The sequence below is a fragment of the Periophthalmus magnuspinnatus genome, chromosome 18, assembly GCF_009829125.3.
Source record: "Periophthalmus magnuspinnatus isolate fPerMag1 chromosome 18, fPerMag1.2.pri, whole genome shotgun sequence".
NCBI lineage: Eukaryota > Metazoa > Chordata > Actinopteri > Gobiiformes > Gobiidae > Periophthalmus > Periophthalmus magnuspinnatus.
In genome coordinates, this window is record NC_047143.1 from 1,842,125 (window position 1) to 1,869,665 (window position 27,541).

The window sequence follows — 27,541 nt, forward strand, 5'->3', positions numbered from 1 at the left end:
AATACCTCCTCTTTAATACCCCGTAGAAGTAAATACCTCCTCTTTAATACTCCACAGAAGTAAATACCTCCTCTTTAATACCCCGTAGAAGTAAATACCTCCTCTTTAATACCCCGTAGAAGTAAATACCTCCTCTTTAATACAACACAGAAGTAAATACCTCCTCTTTAATACCCCGCAGAAGTAAATACCTCCTCTTTAATACCCCACAGAAGTAAATACCTCCTCTTTAAGCACATCACCAGACTGTGTTCATTACTACAGTATGTGCATTTATTAACATGCTGGTCACATGTTTGATTTTTCCATGTTTGATTTTCACTGTGGCGTCAAATCTCGATGCAAACGTCCTCAAAAGCAGGTCACCTAAAATATGTCCACGAGATTCAAGTGTTTGTGTCAGAAATACTGTCACATGAAGTTTAGCTGCAACGTCGAGTAAAAGGCTGAATCATCTCCACTTTTCAAATCTGCAAAAAAAAAACAAAAAAAAACAAACAAAGAAAACAAAGTGAACAAAAGAACAACAGTGATGTTACTTTTCACTGGACATCGAACGCTCTGTCCCACCTGCTGATGTCATCGTGTGGTGAACCATGAAATTTTGTTAAATTAAATATTGCATTGCGCCTTTGAAGACTTGTACAGTACTAATGTGGCCATAGCTGCCTTGGGACAGACTGATAGAAATGAGGCTGCCAATCTGTGCCATCAGCCCCTCCCACCACCTCTCACACGTCTCACACACCTCTCACACACCTCTCACACACGTGTCACACACCACTCACACACCTCTCACACACCTCTCACACACCTCTCACACACGTGTCACACACCACTCACACACCTCTCACACACGTGTCACACACCACTCACACACCTCTCACACACCTCTCACACACCGCTCACACACCACTCACACACCTCTCACACACCTCTCACACACCTCTCACACACCGCTCACACACCTCTCACACACCTCTCACACACCGCTCACACACCTCTCACACACCTCTCACACACCTCTCACACACCTCTCACACACCTCTCACACACCACTCACACACCGCTCACACACCTCTCACACACCTCTCACACACCTCTCACACACCGCTCACACACCTCTCACACACCTCTCACACACCTCTCACACACCACTCACACACGTCTCACACACGTCTCACACACCACTTTCATACCAGGCAATGTGGATGAAGTGTCTTGCTTAAGGACACAACATTTTTGCCCGGCCCGTTCACACTCTTTCTAATAATTAACATAAATTTGAATATTGCTTTGATAAAATGATTTCTGTTTTACCTTTGAGTCTCCTTGGTCCTGGTGTCTGGATAATGACAGCGTTAGCGTAGAGAGCGTCATGGTTTTCACGTCCTGCAAATGAAAAAAAAAACGAAAAATAAAGCTGTGTTAAACCAAATCCTCCTCCGCACGGGACAACTTAGTTCAATCACTTTACAACTTGTTTAAAGAGACTTGTAGTTTCTCAATCACACCTGATTAGTCTGTAACACAATATAAACACACAATTCATTAATGATAAAAATAAAACCATGATTTCATTCACACCGACATAACAAAATGACCTCAAATCTGTCATTTCTAAAGAGCTCGATACATTAGAACACACGTGTCAAACTCGACGTATGTGGTAAATTAAGGTAAGATGGTCTTAAAATGTTTTATCAGTAACACAGACATATTTTTTACATCTACACAAATGCATATGCAACATTTGTAACGTGAATAAATAATAAATTCAGAAACAGTTAATTAGACACCCATTTTTTCTGATGTGGCCCTCAGTGAAAATGTGTTTGACTCTGACGCTCTACTGCAAATTACTTTTTTTTAGAACATTCAGATTTGATTTTGTCCAATAATTTACCTAAATAAGCAGCTCAAACCGAAGTGTTCTACATTTAAAAACAATAAACAACATTAATAGGCTGTTTATTTTAGGTTTTCACAGTGAGAAACAGAGAGCTAGCTAGCATTAATGTGTTTTATGTGTTTAATGTGTTTAATGTGTTTAATGTGTTTAATGTGTTTAATGTGTTTAATGTGTTTAATGTGAGTCACACCCTGAAACCTGCTGTGTGTGGGACATGATCACAGCAGGTTTGTTTTTGTGGTCTTTGTACAGTAAGTCTTAACATAATGAAGCAGGTCTGACCTTTGCGTTTTCGCCAAAGGAAGACGAAGACAAGAGCGGTGCAGAGCAGGCCTAATGTCACCACGGCAACAGGAAGCGCGATGATAATGCTGGAGGTGACAGATGAAGGTGTGAGTTCAGGCTGTGGGGGGCGCCCCGCTGTGAACAGAAACCACAAACTGACCTCAATACCAAACAAACAAGATTCACAGGAACGGCCTAAATAAACGTGTATCTAAACTAGGACAACATGTGGTCTAAACCAGGTCTGGACTTGGACTAAACCAGGTCTGGACTTGGACTAAACCAGGACAGGATTGTAAAACATAACCAAAATATGATCTTAAAATAAAAAAAATATACAAATTTTGGCATCAACCATCTGATGGACTGAGATTTTTTTTCATTTTTAAAACTATGACAAACTTTTTTTTGTTGCACAATGGGGAATTTAGAGTGTTGCAACACAAAGTTCAAGAATAATAATAAGAACATGCAATAAAAATTAAGACAAATCAGTATAAACATTTAAACTGTCCACAATCACAGCTGAACCTGTGCTGCCAGATCCTTCACTGCAGAGTCAGGTGTTTATCCGTGTCTGTTTATGGACAGGCCTCATGTGAAACGACCTCCAGAGTCACTCCCTGAGCTGCAGAGGCTGCACTAGCTCTGACTCATGATTGTCTGCAGGTTCTGGGGTTTAAGGAGTGACCGATCGGATCAGAGAGACGTGATGAGGCTCATGTGGGGCTCATTCTGCTTTTCTGATCATCATCAATCATCAAATCATCAATGGACTGTGGTATCTCAACCTTATTTGGCCCCGTCCGACTTTTCCCTATAAATACAATCGAACCAGACTTTCTTCGTGATGGCTTTTTTGGATAAACCGGAATCTCATTCATTTCAGTGGAGAATTTAAGAAAAGTTTTGTCTGTAAAATGTTCAGTGTTCATGTGACCAACGCGACCAACCGCCCCAGCAAAACAACACAACCCCAATGACTATGGAAATTTCTGGAATAAGAAGACTCTCACTGACCCGTTTTGAGCACCTCCAGTGTGCTCCCTAATGACAGCTCCCCCTGGTGGCTGCACGTGTACAGCCCAGAGTCTGAATGAGCCACATTGTGAATGGTCAGGTCTCCGCCGGTGCTGTTCCTGACACAATCTCCATCTTTAAAGAACACAAACGTTCCTTCAGTTCTTGTTTTTTTTCTTGGATTGAAAAGGCAGCGGAGTGTCACTGTCTCTCCCTCTTTCACAGGCAGCGACGGGCTCTCCAAGATCACATGTCCAGCTAAAAACACAACAGAGGGAGAACATGCAAGTTAAAGACGCAGGAATTTAACTCGCAACCTTCACATATGATGAATAATCAACGATCAGCTGTTCTGTTCAGATGTTTGTTCATGTTCTGGTCGTTTCTTCTCTTTGAGCCTTTGACGTTGTATTTGGACTGATTTATGTTTGAGTTTAATCTTTAATCCACTATTTTCAAGACACCATTTTGTCGATCTGCCCCCGTTTTCACCCTCACCTGTGACACGCCCACTGCATTTTCTTAGTCGGCAATACTGACTGTTGCTAGTGTGACGTGCAGCTGTCCATAGGGGGCGCCGACAGCTCTCTGTTTTGATGACGTTTACAGCAATGTCAGCTCCCATTCGACAGTTTTCTGACGCAAAAATCTGTGGACTTGTTTCTTTTATGAAGCGGTTTTAGATGAATATTGTGATTTAAAATGTGTAAATTATGACAAAATGATCCACAGTGTCACAGATTATAACTATAGATCAGACACAGTTTAGCGCAGAAGTGTTAGTTTGAGGAATACCATAGGCGCCGATGGACGTGCACATATATTTCAGTTTTTCTTTCTCGTGCTCTCTTTCCGTACAGCGTTGGACGGGGCTTTAAGTGACCAGTGCTCCTCATAGTTTTACTGTTTGTGCTGTTTGTCGCTGTGTCGTCTGTTCACACTTCCTCGTCTCACTGTGTTTGGTGTCTATATATGTCTCTTGTGTTAGTGAATAGTGTTCGTTTGGGCCTGTAGGACATTAAGTTAAGCTTTGTTTGTGACTCTTTGCACACAGTCAGGTTCTCCAGTCCACAGATCAGACCCACAGAGAGTGCAGTGAGTGACAGACACAGGGGACGGTCTCTGAGACTCTGAGAGCTGCGTGGGTGTTCTGATAAACTGTGTCTTTTTCAGTTTGGCTGATGTCTGTGAACAAAACTGTTATAAGATTAGATCAGATTACATCAGATCAGAGGCATGTGACATTTCTCAGATAAACGATGATCATTATGATGCCCAAAATAATAATATTATTTATGTTAAGATGACGTCAGTCAGATGTATTTTGAGCCTTGCCCCTGGACCCGGAGCCGTACCCAGAGCCGTACCTGGAGGGTTGCCGGGGGTAAGACTGCGCGGGGACGTGACCGTGCAGGGGCGTGACTGTGCACAGGGGCGTAACTGTGCACGGGGGTGTGACTGTGCGGGGGCGTGACTGTGCAGGGGCATGACCGTGCGGGGGCGTGACTGCGCAGAGGCGTAACTGTGCACGTGGGTGTGACTGCGCGGGGGCGTGACTGTGCACGGGGGTGTGACTGCGCAGGGGCGTAATTGCGCGCGGGTGCATAACTGCGCGCGGGGGCATAACTGCGCGCAGGGGTGTGACTGCGCGGGGGCCTGACTGTGCGCAGGGGCGTAACTGCGTGCGAGGGCGTAACTGCGCGTGGAGACGTAATTGCGCCCAGGGGTTTGACTGCGCGGGGGCGTGACTGTGCACGTGGGTGTGACTGTGCGCAGGGGCGTAACTGCGCGCGGAGACGTAATTGCGCGCAGGGGTTTGGCTGCGCGGGGGTGTGACTGTGCACGTGGGTGTGACTGCACGGGGGCGTGACTGTGCATGGGGGCATGACTGTGCGCGGGGGCATAACTGCGCGCGGGGGTGTAATGGCGCGCAGGGGTTTGACTGCGCGGGAGCGTGACTGTGCACGTGGGTGTGACTGCGCGGGACGTGACTGTGCACGGGGGCATAACTGCGCAGGGACGTGACTGTGCACGGGGGTGTGACTGCGCAGGGGCGTAATTGCGCGCGGGGGTATAACTGCGCGTGGGGGCAGAACTGCGCACAGGGGTGTGACTGCGCGGGGGCCTGACTGAGCACGGGGGTGTGACTGCACGGGGGCGTGACTGCGCGCGGGAGTGTCACTGTGCAGGGGTGTGACTGTGCATGGGGGCGTGACTGCGCGGGGGCGTGACTGCGCATATAGCCAAACACTGTGGGGGACGTCACACTCACTTCTTTACACAGTGTGTGATCTGGACTCACCTGTGACGTTGATGTTGACCACAGCCCCACACTCGCCGCGCTCAGACTGGCACCAGTAAACTCCGGCGTCATTATAGTACAAGTTACTGTTGAAAACCCAATTTGATTTATTCTGTGGTGAGTTTTTCTCGTTTTTGTGAAAGCTCGTGTTTCTCATGATGGTCCACTCAGACGCATTGGTCTGGTCTTCACAGCTCAGAGACACCGAGTCGTACTGAAAGAACTGCAGGCGGTTTGGGAATACTCTTAAAGACACTGCAAAGAGAAACCGTTTAAGTGCGTTTGACAGATTCATACACTGCAGTTTTCTAATTACGACTTGTTTTTGCTGAGTTGGTTTGTTGGGATAGTCACCGTGTTGCGTCACGATCGGCGCGACGAGGCCGACAAACGTGGCCTGTGCTTCCATTGAGATCGTCCCGTCCGCGAACAAAGGACAAATCTGAACATCCTTCACTGTTCAGTTTAATCTCTGTGAGGTTTTTGCAGAGTCACGATAAAATTTATGAATATTTAAAGATCAGACAGTGGACAGGGAACTGCAGGTGGGTTAGAGGTCAGAGGTCAGAGGTCAGAGGTTAAGGGGTTAAGTTCAGACAGTAGACAGGGAGCTGCGGGTGGGTTAGAGGTCAGATGCTAACGCTAATGCTAATTTTGAGGCATAAACTGAAATATTCCACTTATAGAAATAATTGTGTAGTGTTTATTTTAATTAATTTGACTTTTGAGGTTGTTGAATTGACGTTTTGGAAAAGTAATGAAATGTGGAAGGTGAACCAAAGATGGCATCGTGTTTTCATTTCATTACATTCGTTATAATTTATTTGTCAAATCATAACCACCGTTCACTTTAGACAAATTTTGGCCCTTGTTAATATTACGGTTGCTAGGTAACCGGGTCCAAACAGGAAGTAAAAATATAACCTTCACCAAAACAACAAAACTAGAATTATGTGAACTATGTTTTACAGAAATGTTAGATGTCACTGAATTATTATAGTGGCTCAGTTGGTAGAGCGTTCGTCCTCTGGTCTTGAGGTTGGTGGTTCAACTCCCGCTCTCAACATAAAAAATTTGTCATAGATTGAGAGTCAGATCTACAGGTTGGCGGTGCGATTCCAGCTCTCACAGATGAACGTTGTCATTGTGTCCTTGGGCAAGACACTTAGCTCAGTGTAAAAGTGCTGTACAAAACCGTGATGTTTACATTTTGGCCGTACATTTCCTCTTTACTGACCCTAATTACCTTTAATAAATAACAGCCTTAATAAACATGAAGAAAAACTGAATTCATAACGACCAAACACATTCAGGGTTTGTGTGTTAAACGTGTGTGAAACGAAACACAACTCCAGGTCTGTGCGTGACGAGGAAACGACATTAAGATCAGAGAAGAGTGTAACATGAGCCGTTTGAAGTACAGGTTTAAAATGTACTTAAAGAGTAAAAAGTATTTCGTGCAGATTTTGAGTCGTATAAAGCTTCAAATGTGGTGATTTTGATAAAAATTTGAGCTGATTTTTGTTCAACAGAAAAAAATGAATCATTGTTTTTTTTCTAGCTGTTTTGATTTTGTATTTTAGATTTATTTGTATTGAATGTTTTTATTTTATTTGTATATTTTTGTATAAATTTGTATATATTTTTTGAATTTTCTTTTATATTTTTGTATATTTCTGTATATTTTTGTAAATTTTTACATTTATTTATATATTTTGTATATTTTCTGCAGATTTTTGTAGATTTTTTGTAGATTTTTGTATCTTTTTTAGATTTTTTGTAGATTTTTTTTGTTTTTTTGTAGATTTTTGTATGTATTTGTATATATTTGTAGATTTTTTCTATGTATTTGTATATATTTGTAGATTTTTGTAGATTTTTTCTATGTATTTGTATATATTTGTTCGTTCAAACTTTTCAAACAACCTTTTGAACAGGTCTCAATAATAACAACAATAATAAAACAATAATAAAAAAAAATACTTTTACTTCAGTCCTATTCAAAAAACGTAGTGGAGTAGAAAGTACAAACACTGCTCTCAAATGTACTCAAGTAAAAGTAAAAAGGACACACTGTAAAATGTACTTAAGTAACTGAATTTTGCACTTTACCACTTTTACTTCATTATGTCCCACGGCTGCTGATCTTAATAATAATCTCACATTTGTCTAATACTTAAACCTCAACATTACATTTACAGACACGCTTTAGTTTATTCCAGCTGCGCCAAACGTCGCTTTAACGTCGCCATCAACAAACTCCCTCCAAAAATACGAAGAAATACGTCTTTTACCTTTATTTATTTTCCCGTTTCCTTTTCTAATTTGATCTTTTTGCAGCATTTTAACTTAATATGTCTTAAATATTCAAATAGTACGTTCACCAGGAGGATCCTTCTCATTGTAATTACATTTTAAAACCTTTTGGAGTGTAAAAGTACCAGAGTCCCTCGTCTGTTTTATGTGGATGTTTGATCATTTCTTACCTACAAATGTGCAGAGCGTGGCCAGGTCCATCGTCGTCTCAGTCTGAGGGTATTTTGTGTCAGACAGGATGCTGACTTCTGCTGCTTCTTGTTTCCTGTGATTTTCAACACTTTTTTTTTGACCCTCCCACAGTAAACGCCCACACTGTCATCATTAAACAGGGCCGTTCACTTTTATTACCTGCAAAAACATGACATATTTACATCTCCACGTTTCCTTTTACTGTTTTGAAAAGGCTGTATCCACCAAAAACGACAAATTAACATGTTTTAGAAGTTTCGCTTTCGTTTTTGACGCTTATTTGCATAGATTTATCGTGTGGGAGCAGGAGTGATGTAACGTTGCATGTTCTTGTTCATGCTCCAAAGAGTTGATTTTTCTCCTCGTTTAAATGCGCACCTACTTCCCTGATGCTTATGCTCATGCTATGCTATTGCTGTGCCTGAAATATTCCACAGTATGGCTTTAAACTGCATTTATTCACGTAGTTACAGGTGTTTTTGTTGCTCAAAAATGCACTGAAAAACCTGCATTTTTACGGTGAGTGGCGTCGCGTCTCCGCAGATCCGACCCGTTTGATGATATATGGACTTGACACCTCTGCAGAAAAGTTACGCAGTGCTGCTTTAACTGTATTCCTCGATTGTGAGTATTTTTCATGCTAACACAAGTGGCTGAAGTGCCTTGCAAAAGAGCACAACCGCAGCACTGCATCTGTTTAACTCGCTCTCAAATAACATTACAGACACACGCTAGCATTAGCATTAGCATTAGCCAACAGTTTTCCAGTTCGTCGCTCTCACCTTTTTGTGTAAAATCAAACTCCTAAACACGACCATGACCTCGGACTGACCACAGGCTCCAGAAAACGCGCTTTTTAAAATCCATTTTGCGTTTGTATTTCTTGAGTTCTTGAGTTTGTTGAGGTAAACATTGCGTCTCCATGGTAACTGATCACGTAAATCACACACAAAAAAAACTTTGTCAAGCCTTGAATGACAAAAAACATGTATTGACTTTTGTTGAGTGCAGTGGGATTTTATTTGTGTAGTTTTGCATGTTTGTTTTTTTACACAGTATGAATGTGCATTGTGTTCTGCGTCCTGATTGGCTAAGGGACTGTAGACCAGAGGTGTCAAACTCAATTTCGCCACATCAGCAAAATGGTTGCCCTCAAATTTGGATAGATGCAAAAAAAAAAAAAAAAAAATATGGCTGTTTAACATTTTAAGATAGTCATACATTTTAATTTACCTTGTTGCGGCCACATAAAATTACATGGCGGGCCAGTTTTCGCCCCCGGGCCTTGAGTTTGACACATGTGCTATAGACCATTGTGTTGTGCGTCCTGATTGGCTGTTGGACTGTAGACCATTGTGTCGTGCGTCCTGATTGGCTGTTGGACTGTAGACCATTGTGTCGTGCGTCCTGATTGGCTGTTGGACTGTAGACCATTGTGTCGTGCGTCCTGATTGGCTGTTGGACTGTAGACCATTGTCCATCAGTCTCCTCCGTGCCGTGTCTCCTGTCCAGTACAGAATGTGTTCAGACAAATTTACATAAACGTTGGATCTCAGTGTGACTCTGAAGTGCTGTACGTTTGCGATTTGTTTTCTCCCCGACAAAACCCACAACGTCGATGAAACGTTCTGCACCGACAAAGACGCCGACGAAGGTTTGAACTTTGAGAGAGTTTAAACGAGCGAGAAATGTGAGAAAATGTTAACGCCTGTGTGAGAAAAGTGTATAAAAAAAGTGTATAAAGGTGTCACTTTCACTTTTTTTTTATCTGATCAGTTTTTTCAGTTCATTTATGTATTTATTTTGTTTTAAACTTCAGTGATTGGACTGTGTCGGTCTTTTTCCATAACGTCAAAGTGTCATAACGTTACATAATGTTACATAATAAAGGCGCGCGCTGCTCCGCCTTTAAAGTGTCGTCATGGTAACACAACATACCCAGCCTGTTTTTATAGTCTATTATTATTATTATGTGTAGAGCTCAACAAAGAACAGTCAAACGTCACCTGAGCTTGTTTGAAATGACATAAATAAAACTACGCACGTGATATTTTTAGACTTATTAAACGACTCAAAAATAACAAACTGTCATGTTCCGTTTGATCGTCTCTGTAAACGTTACGTAAAGTCATAGCGCTCGCAAAAGTGACGAAGAAGTTTGGTTTTAAGTGCGTAAGAGATTTGAGCTTTGAGATAACACGGCGAAAAGTCAACTCAAACTTTTATATTTGGACGGATCATCAGTAAACACGAAACATGTTTTTACTGTTGGAGAAAAGACGGCGCCGAGTCGTTCGTAAAGAGGATGAAGACGACACGGGACGAGCTGTGGTCACCGGTTCTGTTTGCAGATGATGTTTGTCCTGATGCTTCTGCGAGTCGGGACCTGCAGCTCTGGGACGGACCAGTGGGAAGCGTCTGGGGGGAGAGTCTCTGCCTCATGTGTCGGTCCTTTGTGGTGAAGAAGGAGCTGAGTCCAAAGGTGAAGCTCTCGATTTACCGTCAATCAGGAGCTCAAGACCGAAAGGACGAGGTCACGGATAAAAGAGGCTGGAATGAGTTTACTCAAAGAAAAAGAAAAGAAAGAGAGGAAGAAAGGGAGAAAGAAGGCAGGAGAGATAGAGGAGAGAGAGGGAGGGAGAAAAAGAGGGAGAGAGAGAAAGACAGAGTGAGAAAGAAGACAGGAATGATAGAGGAGAGAGAGGGAGAGAAAAAGAGGGAGAGAGAGAAAGACAGAGTGAGAAAGAAGACAGGAAAGACAGAGGAGAGAGAGAGATGGAGAAAAAGAGGGAGAGAGAGAAAGAAGGTAGGAAAGATAGAGGAGCAAGAGGGAGAGGGAGAAAAAGAGAGAGAGAGAGAAAGAGAGAAAGAAGGCAGGAAAGATAGAGGAGAGAGAGCGAGGGAGAGGGAGAAAAAGAAGGAGAGAGAGAAAGAGAAAAAAACGGTAGAAAGTGAGAAAGGGGAGAGAGAGGGAGGGCAGGAAAGAAAGAGGACAGAGAGGGATGGAGAGGGAAAAAAGAGAGAGACAGAAAGAGAGAGCGAGAAAGGGAGAAAGAAGGCAGGAAAGATAGAGGAGAGAGAGAGGGAGGGAGAGGGAGAAAAAGAGAGAGAGAGAAAGAGAAAAAAGTAAAGGTAGAAAGTGAGAGAGGGAGAAAGGGGGGAAGTGAGAGAGGGGAGAGAGAGTCTCTGAGGAGGAGCTGGTCCTGCAGACGTCCCCTGGAGCACCTCTGTCCCTCGGGTGTCCTCGTGCTGCAGTGTGTGAGTAAAGTTCAGGTTTCACTTCGTGTTCGTTGCAGAAGTCAAACATATTTCACTTAAATGTAGAGCAAAGGAGAAGACGCCCACACGGTTTTATCACGGAGGAAGTGGAGCGAGGTCATGTTCCAGCGACAATAAATAGATTTGCACTTCACATTTAAAGTGGGAGACGAGAAGCTGAATGTTTTAAAGATCAAAATACAATGTGTCTCCACGACGACCGCGAGGACGTTTGTGTTTGGATGATGTTTCTGTCTGTACTGACTTTGATTCACTGTGAGACGGGACGTTTATTTGACTCTGTTGATCAGAACTAATTCATTTACATGGACTGAAGAAGAAAGAAGAAAAGAAGAAAGTTTAAGACATAAATAAATAAATAAATCAATAAATTCATAAATAAATCAATAAATTCATAAATAAATAAACAAATACATAAATAAATTCATAAATAAATAAATAATCCCCCTGTTCATTTGATGAGTTTGTGATGATTCAGTAAAATAAGAACAGTCAGAGTTTTTGTTCTAACTTTGTGATGTGTTTAATGTTTGACTCTTCACATTATTGACAAACTATTTCAGACGTTCCCTCTGATTGTAAAATAAAAACGTCTTTACTCACAGACAGATGTTTCTTTATAAACTGATGCACCTTGAACATTTAGGTTTTCTCTTGTCAATATCAAAATCCTTCCATAAAAATTCAAATAACTAGTTGAAATTGTAAGATCATTCAGGAACGATTTGGAAGAGATTTATTATAATGTGTTGGTCTCATGGTTCGACTGTTCACTGCAGCCTAATGTTTAATTGGTCCATGTGTGTGATGTGTGTGGTTAAATTAAAAAAAAAAAAAAAAAAAAAAAAAAAAAAAAAAAAAAAAAATATATATATATATATATATATATATATATATATATATATATATATATATATATATATATATATATATATATATGGGTAGTGCTTGTGGTTAGCATTAGCATTAATTTCTTTTTAAATCTTTTATTTATTATTATTATTATAGAAAAGTCATTATTAAGCAGTCTTGTTCTCCTTTTCCTTCCTCTTCTTCTCCTTTTTTGCCTTCTCCTTCTCCTCCTTCTTCCCCTTCCTCTCCTTCTTCTCCTCCTCCTTCTCCTTCTTCTGCTTCCTCTCCTTCTTCTCCTTCTCCTACTCCTCCTTCTCCTCCTACTCCTCCTTCTCCTCCTCCTTCTTCTCCTTCCTCTCCTCCTTCTTCTCCTTCTTCTCCTTCCTCTCCTCCTCCTTCTTCTCCTTCCTCTCCTTCTTCTCCTTCTCCTTCCTCTCCTCCTCCTCCTCCTTCTCCTTCTTCTCCTTCCTCTCCTCCTCCTTCTTCTTCTTCTCCTTCCTCTCCTCCTTCTTCTTCTCCTTCCTCTCCTCCTCCTTCTTCTTCTTCTTCTCCTTCCTCTCCTCCTTCTTCTTCTTCTGCAGTAGGACAGGGCTGTGTGACTTTGGCTGTGTCCCAATTCGCCCACCTGGCCTTAGAATCACCATTTGAAGGGCGGTTCTAAGGGCAGTGACGTAATTTCCGGCGTGACAAGGGCTGTCCCATTTCAACCCACCCTACTGAATGCGGCCGACAAACCTGCCCTTCCCTTTGCACCGTTTCCATGGAGATCGGACGTAACCGAAGCGTGCATCCGTGCACACTTCACACACTTCTATATCCCATCATGCACCGCGGCTACGCAAAAAAGAGAAGAAAATGGAGTCCGTTGCGCAAAACACGTTCAAATGTTCGTACTGGTTTACCTCATCAGTGCGACATGAAACTGTTAAATCTGAATAAAGATCTGTACAGTGTGTTTGATTAAAAAGGAGGAGAGTTACATGGAATAAAGGAATGTGCAGTTATTGCTACACAATAAGAGACATTATTATCATAAAAAAATTATTACTGCAATAAGAATAATGTAAGAATGTTCGTTTCTATTGTGTCAAAGACCAAGAGACTGAAACGTAAAGTCAGAAGGTTTAATGATCCACACAGGTAATGTGAACAATGAAGCAACGGACTCTCAGGAAAGGACAGAACAGACAGAACAGACAGAACAGAGTCCTGAGACGTGCACAAAATCTTCATGTGTTCCGGTACATTCCATAGGTCTGCGCCCCCTGGTGGACACGTGTCATTTACCTTAGTGTTAGTAAATCAAGACACTAGTTTGATGTAGCGCTGCACTGGTAGAAAATACTTTACAATAATAAGATGAAAAGAACTGGCACGGCATAGAAGGGAAACAGCGCCCTCTACTGTTATTAAAGTGGTGTAGCCACTGGACAAAACACCAAACTGCAATATCCCACTTTATGTACAACTAATCAGTGTCTCTGGTTTATAGACTATGAATGTAGAAATGATATTGTTTCCTCTGTCTCTGTTATTACGTTTTCACAAGGTTTATTTTGTTTAAGTTATGAAGTAGCTACAGTTGAGTAAAAAAATCACCTCGAACGTTATATTTGTCTATTGATATTCAATCTAAACAGAAAGAAACGGCTGTGACGACGACATCTTGACTTTTCTTCTATTAAATAATAAATCATTAAAAATAACGTACGTAATGTGCGTATCGTACGCTCAAAGACAGAGGTGGAAGTGCGGTCCGTGGTGTGGACCTGTCCCACTTCAGCAAGATGGACACTACACTGAGGAGGACAGATTCTCAACCGGAACCTTCAAACTACACTTTGAAGAGTACTTCGTAAGGACCCTTGAAGGGTGCATTTGGCGAATTGAGACACAGCCACAGTGTGGACTCTGTGTGGTGTTTTGTGCTATAGCTCCATCTGGTGGTTTAAAAATGAACTGCGTCCTGTACAGAGACAAAAGAAGTGACTAAGCAGATGACACAGTGTCATGTGATTTAAGTAAATAAAGAGACTATTGTACGACACATCAGAGGCAGCCCCGGTCATGTGACTTTTATTAAACTCAGCTCCACTCAGGCGTCACTTTTTACTCTTATCACACTCTACTTTTCTCAGTATAACTATCCCGTGTGTATTTTAGAGCTTTATCTGATCTGGTTTCAACGATATTCAAGTCATTTTTATATTTATTTACTTTTCCAAATCCAATGAATGTAATGTTTCCGTGACGTCGTCATGGTAACGTAACATATCCAGCCCAGTCTGCCTCTGTTTTTATAGTCTATTATTTTCTATACAGCTCAACAAACAACATTCAAACGTCAAACATAAGATAAGATTGACATAAGATAAAGTGAACTGTCATACATGCTATTTTTAGACTTAAATAACTCAAAAATAGCACTGTGTCATGTTGTTTTACAGGTTTGTGCTTTAACTCCAAACACTCTGGGGAAATAACCATCTAAGCCGTCAGGACTTTTGAGAAGAGATTTATATTCCTCTTTTACTCAGATTAACATATTCAAATTGCAAAAGTCTTGAAATGAAGAGAAAAGGAGTTTATTTCAGGGCAGATTTTGTCAGAGGGGAACAACTTTACTGTAAATACAAACAGAAATTGGAAAGAAAACACTCTGTTCTTAACAATAACAAACGCACATGCCTCGATCACATTATCACCTTTATGATTCATGGGGAAGTTGTGCGAAACTCCCCATTGACAGAAACTAAAATGTTTTGGTTTTGGTTTTTTTTGGCAAATTTTTGATATTTTTTACAAAACTGTATCGCTGAGTACTTTATTAACTGGAATATACAGTGGAAATTTGGCTTAAATGTGTTAAATGTGTGAAATACAAACATCAGTGTAATAAAACATAGACTAAATCAAATAAATAACTAATAAAATAAAATAATAAAAGTAAATCCGTCTCACTTTGTCTCACACTGTCTCCAAACAGACTCCTGTCACACTGGATTATTGGAGGTTTGAACGAGTGAACCGGATCTTTTTTCTTTCTTTGCGTTTTCACACTGATTAACGCTCAAGCATCAGAAGAATCAGCAGAGGACCCCGGATCTGCTGAGGTCAGTGAGGGACACTGGCCAAAGAACAGGTCAGGATTTTGGATTTTCTGTTCACTCTGCTGTTTTTTGGGCTTTTACTCACGTTGCACTGAAGTAAATGCAGACACAGGGACATTCTTACTGTTCCTGAGTCCACAAAGTTGTGAAGGTACAGATGTTCCAAAATGTTTAAATGTGGAGATGTTCATTTGTGCACTGCTAAATACAAACTATGTATTTTTTTACACTTACAAATATAAGTTTACGCTTACAACTTTGTCATTTTACAAGTACAAATCTGAAACTTACACTTTCGTTCTTCGTTTTGGGACATTTGTTGAGTTTGTCCCGCCATTTAATCACTAAGACAGATAAGTCCTGCAGAGAAGATGGTGAAATAAATAAATAAATAAATAAAAAGATGAGGTGTACTGCACATTTCATCAGGAATGGACAGAGGAAGGAGCAGGGACCAGTAATGACGTTTTGATGACGTTAGAATAAAGATAAATGAGTAAACGACATGCATCATGATGGTAAATCAAGTGAAAGATAAACAAGTGCAGGACATAAATGCAGAGACTTGTATTTCCTTCACTTTGGAGTCAACAGACGTGAGCCATTTCTCCAGGTCAGTGATTCTGCAGGTCACACACTCCAGAGGAAAGTCTCACTGTTTTCTCAATGAAAGCGTCAACAAAAGGAGAGGATTTATTCAAGGCTTTCACGGAGTTTATAAAAGAAAAAAAAAAATCTACACATGGAAAACCTTATTTGGGTGTGAACAAACGGAGCGCAGTCACATTATTGGTAAGAAGTGTTTTATGTATTGGACCGGTTCAGTATGACGATGTTATTAATAAAATAAAAAATAAATAAAAATAAATAAAAAATACATTCAGAGACTTCTTATACTCTAAAATTGTTGGTCTTGTTTAAAAAGTCACACATTTAGTTGTATTCAGAGTAAAAAATAAAAATAAAAATAATAAAAAAAAAAATAAATGTATGGCTCTTGCGGAAATACTTTTTAAAATATGCGACTTTTTTTTTTTTTTTTTTGGCTCTTTCAGCTAAAAAGGTTCCCGTTAAATATGTTAAATATAAATAGGTTAAGAATTATAAACAAAGGTGTGTCAGTCTAGCTCCTCCTTCAGTCTCCATGGTTTTTATTTATTTTTCCGGTTGACGCATGGTGATTTTCCATAACGTCATGACATCATTCTTAAACGTGCTCTGACGCCGACGTGCTCTCACTCCTCTCCGTGCGTCTCCGCGCTCCTCACAGAAACATGAGCTCTTCATCCGTTCTTTTCAGTCTGTGGATCGTGTCCGTGTGTCTGAGCCTTTTGGTCCGAGGTAAGAAAACAAAACCCTCACGTTTTACTCATTTTAACTGATCAAACTCTGAATTGTTCCCGTAGTTTAACTTTAAGCTACCTCTGTGTGGCTAATGCACCTGCAGCGTTAGCATCATCTGTTTATTCTGCAGTAAATGACAGAAACTGAGGGATTTAAAGTTTATTGGCGGTGTTGGTTGAGTTTTTCTTTAACTTTTACAGTTTTAAAGTGAGTTGAGTTGTGTTTGTGGTGAAATGTGCTGGTAAATGTGAAATATTGACGTGTCTTTTTATTATAACAGTGAGCTAATGTTACTTATTACATTATTGAGACGTAAGAAAAAATAAACAGTCTGACACATTTAGGTTTATATGATTTATTTTGTTTTGTTTTATTGTGTTTTATTCTATTTTTTTATTTGTTCATTTATTGATTTTTATTTTAATTGTATTTTTTTATGTTTTCTTTGGGTAAAAATAGTTAAATCATCCCATGGGGTCATGAGGGGTCATGAGAAACTGATACTGATTCATAACTTTCTCTCTCCTCGTGTCTTTGGGGCTGTCCCACTTTTTTCCCCATAGAGGTTTTGGTTTTCTTTTTTTTTTCCCCTGATGGAGTTTCACTGCATTGAATTAATCTATGTGTTTTTAAATAAATGTAAAACAAAAAAGTCTCAAATAAACTGGACTGGATCAGCATAACAAAATTAAAATCATACACTTATAAAAGAGAGACTACACTGGGGAAAAATACTGCTTAAAGATTAAATAAGCGACTGAACGAGATGCAATTATTCAAATAAATTCACGCCCCTGCTGCCATGACAACCAGTTACAGTTTTGACTATCTGATGTGTGCCCTTTGGTCAGGTGCTTTTCCCTGACATTAGAACAATGTGAAACACAGAGGGAAAAAGCAGAATGAACAGTGTTAAAACCCAGATGTTTGTTGTAATACGGCGAGTTCTTGTGTCTCGTCACTAATGGACACGATCAGCTTCAACGTTTCAATCAATCAATCAATCAAACTTTATTTCTGTAGCACCTTCAACAACCAAAGCCGACCAAAGGGCTGTACAACGTTAAAAACAAGATAAAAAACAATAAACATCATACAAATAGGTCGACAAAGCACATTGCACCGTTAAAATAAAGAAAGTGTCACAGGGCTAAGTGTTAAAAGCCGTTCTAAATAAATAGGTTTTAAGTTTGGGTTTAAACAGAGGCAGGTCAGAGATGGAACGAAAGTCAAATGGGCTTTTTGTCTGAGTTGAGCCCGAGTTAGTTGAGCCCGAGTTGAGCCCGAGTTTGTTGAGCCCGAGTTTGTTGAGCCCGAGTTTGTTTAGCCCCGAGTTTGTTGAGCCCCGAGTTTGTTGAGCCCCGAGTTTGTTGAGCCCCGAGTTTGTTGAGCCCCGAGTTTGTTGAGCCCCGAGTTTGTTGAGCCCCGAGTTTGTTGAGCCCCGAGTTTGTTGAGCCCCGAGTTTGTTGAGCCCCGAGTTTGTTGAGCCCCGAGTTTGTTGAGCCCCGAGTTTGTTGAGCCCCGAGTTTGTTTAGCCCCGAGTTTGTTTAGCCCCGAGTTTGTTTAGCCCCGAGTTTGTTTAGCCCCGAGTAAATTGAGCCCGAGTTAATTGAGCCCGAGTTAATTGAGCCCGAGTTAATTGAGCCCGAGTTAATTGGAGCTGTGGTGAGTTGTGGTTCGGGAAAGAGGAGCGGGAGGACTTTGAGGCGCCATCCTGCTCCTAAATGTCAGTCAATCGTCTTAAGTCCATTTCCCGGCAAAGTACAGTGTAATCAATAAAGGAAAACTGGCTCTTATCACTGAAAACTACTACATTTCCTCATTCCTCCTGTCGTCTCCTCTGTTTCAGTCCAGGCCGCCGTGATTGGCCCGTCTCTGCCCGTCATGGCGTTGTTGGGCGAGGACGTCATTCTCCCGTGCCGCTGCGACCCGGCTCGTGACCTGGGCTCCATGACGGTGGAGTGGTCCCGCACCGACGTAAAGCCGGCGCCCTCGGACCCGCTCAAGAGGAGCAAGTTCGTGCACATGTACAGGAACCGCAAAGACGACATGGACATGAAGATCGAGGAGTATATAAACCGGACGCAGCTTTTCCCGGAGCAGTTCGGAGCCGGGAACGCGTCGCTCCGAATCCGAAGTGTCAGACTGTCCGATAATGCGACCTACAAGTGCTTCGTCCCAAACCTGTGGGAGGAGGCCTACGTTACTCTCATCGTCCGTAAGTGTTCATAAACTGAACCAGAAGAAAAGTACAAAAATACAGGAAGTAGCTGCTCTAAAACTGAACAGAATCAGTGATGAATGATTCCCAGCTTTGATTTTGTTCCTTATTCATAGAACAGACTCTCTCTCTGTACAGTGTACAGAGTACAGAGAGAGAGACAGAAACGGAGAGAGACAGAAGGAAACAGAGACAGAAAGAAACAGAAAGAGAGAGACAGAAAGAAACAGAGAGAGAGAGAGACAGAAAGAAACAGAGAGAGAGACAGAAAGAAACAGAGAGAGAGACAAAGAAAGAGAGAGAGAGACAGAAAGAAACAAATAGACAGATAGAAAGAAAGAAACAAAGAGAGATAGAAAGAAACAAAGAGAGAGATAGAAAGAAACAGAGAGGGACGGAAAGAAACGGAGAGACGGAGAGAGACAGAGAAACAAACAGAGACAGAGAAACAGAGACAGAGAAACAGAGACAGAGAAGCAGAGACAGAGAAGCAGAGACAGAGAAACAGAGACAGAGAAACAGAGACAGAGAAGCAGAGACAGAGAAGCAGAGACAGAGAAGCAGAGACAGAGAAGCAGAGACAGAGGAGCAGAGACAGAGGAGCAGAGACAGAGGAGCAGAGACAGAGGAGCAGAGACAGAGGAGCAGAGACAGAGGAGCAGAGACAGAGGAGCAGAGACAGAGGAGCAGAGACAGAGGAGCAGAGACAGAGGAGCAGAGACAGAGGAGCAGAGACAGAGGAGCAGAGACAGAGGAGCAGAGACAGAGGAGCAGAGACAGAAAAACAGAGACAGAAAAACAGACGGAGAGAGAGATGGGTGAGGTAAAACGACTGGAGGACGCCCATTTCAAAACCATAAGTTTAAGCACAAACTGTATCAGATATATAAATAATGCAGTAGTGGTTTATTTTAATATATAATGACCAGTCACCGCTAATGCTAACGCTAACCCGTCTTACCTCAGCCTCACTCGTGCATTTGTCACGGCCGCAGACGCTCCACAGCTTTAAAACGACCGTGATCTCATGTCATTATTATCAGCTGATGGACGTGGAGGTGACATCAGACGACGTCACGTTTTATAGACCAGTATCGTCTAATTTATCTCGTGACAGTGCAGATTTTTATTGTAATTCAGTGAGTCATTGGTGTTGCACTTTGCCATGAAATATTCAGCGGGTAAATCCAGCTCTTGACGCTGACATCATCACACTGGAATTTTCTGGAAACCACCAAAACATCTCAGAAAAAAACTCCAGTTCATTTTGTTAGATCGATATTTAAAGGTGTCATTTCCTCCTGTTGCTGATGTAATAATTTATCCATTGTGTCCAAGCAGGAAGTGAAATTATAAACGAAATTTTACCAAAACTAAAAATGATCCGTGTAGTACTTAGTATTTATTTTATTACGGTAGTGGCACTGGCACATTTTAAAACATTTTCTTGGTAAAACAAATAAAAAATGCAAGCAATATTCTTTTCGTAAACCTTTGAACAGTTCTCATATTGACGGAGAACGGGCTGTGGAAAAAAAACAAACGAACTCCGAAACAAAAAAGCCACGTAACTGAAACTTAAAGCGAAAAAAAAACAACATTGAGATTTCCAGTTCCAGTTTGAACAGTTGGTAAAAATTCACTTCTTAATCCTCCAATTCCAGGTGAAGCGGCAACTCCGACAGAAGCCGCGGATACGGAGTCGAAACTGAACATCGATATCAGCCCGACTCCTCCTTCCGACAGATGTAAGTGTCCGGAACAAAGTGACCGGCGTTTGGGTCATATTGTGTCTTTTTTTTCCGCTCGTTCATCTGTTGTTGTTGTTTCTCTTTTCAGCTCGTCTTCCCGCCGTCGTCTCATTCGTCGTTGTGGCGGTTCTTTCCGTCAGCGTTGTGCTATTCGTCGTCATCTCCAAACTACAAAAGCAACACGTGAGTTTTGATTACGCGGAAAAACAGATCAGATACGAATCGATACTGAAACTAATATCGAAGCTACATAAAAATCACATTAACCGGACGAAATTTGAGCTTTCCTGAACATTTTTAGTATAATTTTGAGCTTTATCAGGACGAACATAAGCCCTCACGCTAAGATAAAGAAAGTGTTGATATTTTGTGTTAATAATTACTAAAAATGTGCGTTTATCTTTGTGGTATCGAGTACAGTGGTCCCTCGTTTATCGCAGGGGTCACGTTCAAAAAATAACCCGCTATAGGTGAAATTTGTGAACTTTCAGCTTTATTTTTTACAATTATTCTCTGTTTTTTGTCTGTAAAACCCCTCACCACACACTTTATACACTTTTCTCACACAGGCGTTCACATTTTCTCACATTTCTCTCTCGTTTAAACTCTCTCAAAGTTCAAACCTTCGTAGGCGTCTTTGTCGGTGCAGAGCGTTTCATCGACATTGTGGGTTTTGTCGGGGGGAAAACAAATTGCAAAACAGCCAATCAGGACGCAGAATAAACGCACGTTCATACACTCGACGAGATGAGACACAGACGAGTGTTTAAGTGCACGATTGTCTCATTTGGCCCTGTGAGGTCGTATCTGTGGGAAAGATTCATCACCGTTTAAACACAAACCGCCTTTTAACTGATGGAAACGGTCGTTCAAAGTCACATAGGAAACGGCGGGGAGTTCTGAAACCGAACACCTCCACCTCGGTCGCCAACGCCTTCTCAAATCCAGACAGTTTTCACACGAGGGCGGTGCTTTTCTGACAGTTTATTACACACAATAAAGGCGTCGCCGTGTATTTGTATTAGTTTAATTATTTAGACCTGCCATTTAGACCTTTTTTTTGTTTTTTTTAGAAGTTTTATGTTATGTTTATGTCACGGTTGCTAGGTAACAGTCCAACCAGGAAGTGAAGCGATAAACTTGACTAAAATAAAAACAAAACTAGGCAAGATGTTTTGTAAAACCCTAAAATAACTGTTGCGTTTTCGTTCCAGTTGAAACATCCGTGTGAAAAGCCGCGTCCGCCCGAGCGCGCAGAGGAGGAACGAGTCAGGCCCGCGGAGGAGGTGACCCTGCTGAGCGTCGACTGTCCCAAAGACGACACGCAGAGGTCAGCCATTTTGTCTCCTTCACGTCATCGCAAATGCAACCGCTGACACTTTTAATTAGCGCTTTTAACGTCACAAAATGCTTTTTCAGGGACAGAGGGTTATGTTTTTTATTCAGATTTGATTAACTTGCGAAACTGTCAGATTTCAGTCCTCGTTTACTTAATTTATTTATTTATTTAACATGTTTTGGTCTGGATATTGTCGCTGTCAAACTCTTTATTTTGACTGAATTAGCAGCAAAAATCATTTACGTTTTTGCTCAAATCGAAGTGAAAGTGAACAGTTCTTACATAATCCTGCAGCTCTGTTTGACTAGACACAGTTTTGTTTTTATTTTATTGTTTATTTGAATAGGGACATTTACAGTTCATTACAGCTTTTAAAACTGTTGAGATTTCACGAAAAAGCAGTGGGATTATATGATTAAATACATTTTCACAGACAATATTTAACTTTCAGATTATTAGTCTATAGAATATTTGTACAATTCAGTCTCTTAAATAACCCGTGACACTGACATCGCTCATTTTAAACCATTTGTACTCATTTAAATTCCTTGTTTTTTTGGCAGGTCGACGCTACAGGCCGGATGATGTCAGGTGGACTTTCTTCAATCCTTTCTTAGATAATATTTTTACACTTGCCTGCAGCGTACACTTAGCTATTTCATTTTATTAGACTCTTAGAAGCCACACTACACGCCGTGAGGAAGATCGTACGACACGTCCACACTGCGGCGGGGCTCAACACGAGACGTGGAAAAGACCGAAGAGCGAATATCAACGTTCCAGGCAGGAATGTGTCTCAAAGGACTGGTTAGCTGAGGCTAGCGCTACATGCTAACAGTGTTTTTGTTTGTAAAACTTATCAGATTGAAAATGGAGCGTCAGACAGAAGTGATCTCAGTCTCAGAGCTGGTCTTCTTTCTAAATTTGGTCCCAGAGTGACACGGGGACATTTTTAGCTGCGACTTTCAGACGTCTCTTGGCTCAGATGTCCAAAATGGCGCAGTGAGCACCTCGTTTATGGGGCTGGATTCCCCTCGTTTACTTTAATTTGTTCCAGCCATGTCACCTCACACCCTCCACCTCTAGAGCATAGACTGTGTTTATAGCTGGTGCGTTCCAAACAGGAAGTGATCATGTTGTGCACTTCCTGCTCCATCGACTCTGGCTCCAGTTCACCTTCTATTGGAAAAGCTGCGTCCCCTCTGTCTGTAACTGCTGCTGTCAGACTCAAGATATGAACATGAACGTGCTCTAGTACAATGCACTGAATCTTTTTTATTTACTATAATTTATTTTCTCCTTCAATGTGAAAAATGGGAATGTAAAAATGTGCACTTAGAAGTTTGGGAGATTCAACATAACTTTGAGACTCCTCCTGACAAATACTCGTGCTCTTGTGTACTCGTTTACTCATCTCCTTGTGTACTCATTTACTCGTGCTCTTGTGTACTTGTGCTCTTGTGTACTCGTGCCATTGTGTACTTGTGCCATTGTGTACTTGTGCCCTTGTGTACTTGTGCTCTTGTGTACTTGTGCTCTTGTGTACTTGTGCTCTTGTGTACTCGTGCTCTTGTGTACTCATGCCCTTGTGTACTCATGCCCTTGTGTACTCGTGTCCTTGTGTACTCGTGCCCTTGTGTACTTGTACTCTTGTGTACTCGTGCCCTTGTGTACTCGTGCCCTTGTGTACTCGTGCCCTTGTGTACTTGTGCCCTTGTGTACTTGTACTCTTTTGTACTCGTGCCCTTGTGTACTCGTGCTCTTGTGTACTTGTACTCGTGCCCTTGTGTACTTGTTTGCTCGTGCCCTTGTGTACTCATGCCCTTGTGTACTCATGCCCTTGTGTACTTGTACTCTTGTGTACTCGTGCCCTTGTGTACTTGTTTGCTCGTGCCCTTGTGTACTCGTGCCCTTGTGTACTCGTGCCCTTGTGTACTTGTGCCCTTGTGTACTTGTACTCTTGTGTACTCGTGCCCTTGTGTACTTGTACTCTTGTGTACTCGTGCCCTTGTGTACTCATGCCCTTGTGTACTCATGCCCTTGTGTACTTGTACTCTTGTGTACTCGTGCCCTTGTGTACTTGTTTGCTTGTGCCCTTGTGTACTCGTGCCCTTGTGTACTCGTGCCCTTGTGTACTCGTGCCCTTGTGTACTCGTGCCCTTGTGTACTTGTGCCCTTGTGTACTTGTACTCTTGTGTACTCGTGCCCTTGTGTACTTGTACTCTTTTGTACTCGTGCCCTTGTGTACTCGTGCTCTTGTGTACTTGTACTCTTGTGTACTCGTGCCCTTGTGTACTTGTTTGCTCGTGCCCTTGTGTACTCATGCCCTTGTGTACTCATGCCCTTGTGTACTTGTACTCTTGTGTACTCGTGCCCTTGTGTACTTGTTTGCTCGTGCCCTTGTTTGCTCGTGCCCTTGTGTACTCGTGCCCTTGTGTACTTGTGCCCTTGTGTACTTGTACTCTTGTGTACTCGTGCCCTTGTGTACTCATGCCCTTGTGTACTCATGCCCTTGTGTACTTGTACTCTTGTGTACTCGTGCCCTTGTGTACTTGTGCCCTTGTGTACTTGTTTGCTCGTGCCCTTGTGTACTCATGCCCTTGTGTACTCGTGCCCTTGTGTACTCGTGCCCTTGTGTACTTGTGCCCTTGTGTACTTGTACTCTTGTGTACTCGTGCCCTTGTGTACTTGTACTCTTGTGTACTCGTGCCCTTGTGTACTCGTGCCCTTGTGTACTCGTGCCCTTGTGTACTCGTGCCCTTGTGTACTCGTGCCCTTGTGTACTCGTGCCCTTGTGTACTTCTCCTTTGTGTGGAAGTGTTTACATTTCAGTTCATTTTAGTCGCTGCTGGTCAATGAATCCTTTTGACATTTGTGTTATTTTTACACATATTTTGTTTAACTAATTGCATCAATATTTGATTTTTACAAACAGGCAGCTGCTGACAGTCACACGTTTACTTTTATTTGTTCTGAATTTGTTCTGAGTGTTCCTGCTCTGTAAATACTGAAGAAGGACCAGAATATAACACAACAGTTTTCTGCAGTTTTATTTTTGTAGTTGCAGTTCTATTGTATTTTTCATGGTTTACAAACTGCTCAAACTTTTCTATGAAGAGAATTGTGTATAATTGTCTGTACTTAAAGGTGCACTGCGTAACTTTTCTGGTGCCCATCATCTGCTTATTTAAATTAATTTCATCTTTCATTACATTTATCTGTTGCTACGGAGACGACAGCTGACGCCACAAGGCCAAGTTACACGTCAGATCTGTCAATAAAACCCCATGTTATTGAGTAAACACTAGAATGATACGGGATATTTCAGACAAAACGATCACATCTCCATGGAGACGAGCAGAAAAGTTACCCATTGCACCTTTACGTGGTAATGAAGTGTCCATTTAACTTGATCTGAAAATGTTAAAAAAGAACTACAATATTTATGTTTCTATGAAACAAACAAATGGAAGGAAATAAAATGCAATTTTCAGTTTGCACTTTGATTTTATTTATTTATTTTATTTATTTATTACACCTTTGTTCATTATTAAAGGTCTTTAAGTTTCATCTTGTTCTCTGTTTTTTGTGAAGAATTTGGTGGAGTTTGAGGTTCATGATGGAGTTAAATCACATCCTTTTAGTGAAAAACATGGACACGGAAGCATTTCAAAGATTGTTTTCATCCTCAAAGTTTCACAGATCATTTGGAAATATTTCATCGTGCATGTGTCACCGCCTCATCGCCGAATCTCGCATTTCAAACTGCCTTTTTGGACTTAAAATGACCATGTTGTGGAGATTAGCATGTAGCCTCTGAATTGTTTGAAAAGACTCTGTAAAAAATGTATAAAAATGTCCTTCCAGAACCTGAGCTCCACTGCTCTGCCAGGAATGTTCCACAGTAGTGTCTGAACTCATCCGTTTCCATGGAGACCAGCGACGCCAGCGGGTCGAGATCACATCATGTTTTGTTCTGTAAATCTTCACTGGAGTCTTTACCTGATCTGTACTTCATATATTCTGGTCCTTGTGTGCAGACGTCTCTGTCCCAGTCTCTTCACTCTTACTTCAGTTCTATCTTCTCCGTTTGACCTGCAGATCTCTCCTCTTTTAATGTTAATGTTATGATGATTATTTGTGATTATTTATGTTTTGATTTGTTGTATTGTGATTCTAAATGACCCGTCTGTCGTAGTTTATCTGTGCTGTGAGTAAATGTCCAGGACACGGTGCTGTATTTTATGGTTTTAATCTGAAACAAAATATGAAACCAAGACTCCACACACTGAGCAGCGCTCTCCTGCACGACTCTCACCAACACAGTTACATAAAACATAAAACAGTTGTATGAAAATGTTTTACAACACAATGAAATGCACCTGTATGAAACTTTTTACTATCAGTCACCACATGAGGGCGCTGCTCAAGCAAAATACATGAGCCCAAATAATACAAATGACAAGTGGAATCAAATCTCATGTAATCTCTGTTACACTTGGACAATTTTGTACAACTAAAGTTATTAAAATGACACAAAATGACACAGCCCAATAAAATAAAACATCAGAAACATTTTGTGTAACTTTCTGTTGGTGACATGTCTTCTGCAAAGTTCCATGGAGACAGATAGTGAAGATTGACAGGTTTAATGCCATAGTGTGGTATATTATTGCCAAAAACACAACATTTTCAAGGAGACAAGCAGGTATGAATCAGGTTTATGGAGATTCAAGCACACTCATGGAAACTTTTGCTCTGTGGGATTTAAATTCTGGTACACAGAACTGTGTACTGTTTTAAATAAAACGCCGTACCTCGGTTCATCTTCATCACTTGTAACTGGAGGCTCTAGAGAAGGAGAAAAGAGAAAAAAGTTTCATTGTTTTTACACACACACACAGGGGCGGGTGCAGAGAGATCCGGGCGGCAGTCGAAGGCGGGGACCTCGACGACCGGATCTCTGGACATGGAGACTAGCTCTGGGGACATGGAATGTCACCTCGCTGGGGGGGAAGGAGCCTGAGCTTGTGCGGGAGGTTGAGCGTTACGGGCTAGATATAGTCGGCCTCACCTCCACGCACAGCTCGGGCTCTGGAACCCAACTTCTCGAGAGGGGTTGGACTCTCCATTTCTCTGGCGTTGCCCGCGGGGAGCGGCGGCGAGCTGGTGTGGGCTTACTCATTGCCCCACAGCTCAGCCGCTGCGTGTTGGGGTTCACTCCGGTGAACGAGAGGGTCGCGTCCCTGCGCCTTCGGGTCGGGGACAGGTCTCTCACTGTTGTGTCGGCCTACGGGCCAAACAGCAGTGCAGAGTACCCGGCCTTCTTGGAGTCCCTGGGAGGGGTACTAGACAGTGCACCAACCGGGGACTCCGTTGTTCTCCTGGGGGACTTCAACGCCCATGTGGGTAACGACAGTGACACTTGGAGGGGCATGATTGGGAGGAACGGCCTCCCCGATCTGAACCCGAGCGGTGTTTTGTTATTGGACTTCTGTGCTAGTCACAGCTTGTCCATAACAAACACCATGTTCGAGCACAAGGGTGTCCATCGGTGCACGTGGCACCAGGACACTCTAGGTCGGAGGTCGATGATCAACTTTGTTGTCGTGTCATCT

The 27,541-nt window shown here is 41.8% G+C and overlaps 2 protein-coding genes across 6 annotated transcripts; one reads left to right on the top strand and one right to left on the bottom strand.

Annotated features, from left to right (window-relative positions):
* Positions 1 to 312: 312 nt before the first annotated feature.
* Positions 313 to 8,066, bottom strand: LOC117386473 (low affinity immunoglobulin gamma Fc region receptor II-a-like). The gene is made up of 6 exons (XM_033983833.1): positions 8,006 to 8,066; positions 5,520 to 5,774; positions 3,218 to 3,475; positions 2,195 to 2,332; positions 1,321 to 1,392; positions 313 to 470 (listed from the first exon to the last, which is right to left on the bottom strand). Exons 1-6 carry the CDS (start codon positions 8,034 to 8,036, stop codon positions 412 to 414), a joined length of 813 nt encoding a protein of 270 aa, XP_033839724.1. The 5' UTR covers positions 8,037 to 8,066; the 3' UTR covers positions 313 to 411.
* Positions 8,067 to 16,494: 8,428 nt separating this feature from the next.
* Positions 16,495 to 24,781, top strand: LOC117386639 (myelin-oligodendrocyte glycoprotein-like). 5 transcript variants are annotated; one of them, XM_055228823.1, is made up of 7 exons: positions 16,523 to 16,609; positions 18,462 to 18,830; positions 20,498 to 20,581; positions 20,673 to 20,767; positions 21,799 to 21,914; positions 22,487 to 22,514; positions 22,594 to 23,698. In XM_055228823.1, the coding sequence occupies exons 1-6, from the start codon at positions 16,543 to 16,545 to the stop codon at positions 22,506 to 22,508; spliced, it is 753 nt and encodes a 250-aa protein (XP_055084798.1). In that variant the 5' UTR covers positions 16,523 to 16,542; the 3' UTR covers positions 22,509 to 22,514; positions 22,594 to 23,698. The 5 variants fall into 5 exon arrangements, with proteins under 5 accessions (XP_055084797.1, XP_055084798.1, XP_055084800.1 ...); XM_055228822.1 differs by having other exon boundaries at positions 16,495 to 16,609; positions 22,487 to 24,781; XM_055228825.1 differs by lacking the exon at positions 21,799 to 21,914.
* Positions 24,782 to 27,541: the final 2,760 nt, after the last annotated feature.

Coding starts and splice junctions, on each gene's coding strand:
- LOC117386473 (XM_033983833.1), bottom strand. CDS start 8,036: ATGGACCTGGCCACGCTCTGCACATTTGTAG. Junction 5,775..8,005: donor CACGCTCTGCACATTTGTAG/GTAAGAAATGAT, acceptor TTCTCTTTGCAG/TGTCTTTAAGAGTATTCCCA. Junction 3,476..5,519: donor GGTCAACATCAACGTCACAG/GTGAGTCCAGAT, acceptor TTGTGTTTTTAG/CTGGACATGTGATCTTGGAG.
- LOC117386639 (XM_055228821.1), top strand. CDS start 16,543: ATGAGCTCTTCATCCGTTCTTTTCAGTCTGTGGATCGTGTCCGTGTGT. Junction 16,610..18,461: donor TCTGAGCCTTTTGGTCCGAG/GTAAGAAAACAA, acceptor CCTCTGTTTCAG/TCCAGGCCGCCGTGATTGGC. Junction 20,582..20,672: donor GACTCCTCCTTCCGACAGAT/GTAAGTGTCCGG, acceptor TTCTCTTTTCAG/CTCGTCTTCCCGCCGTCGTC.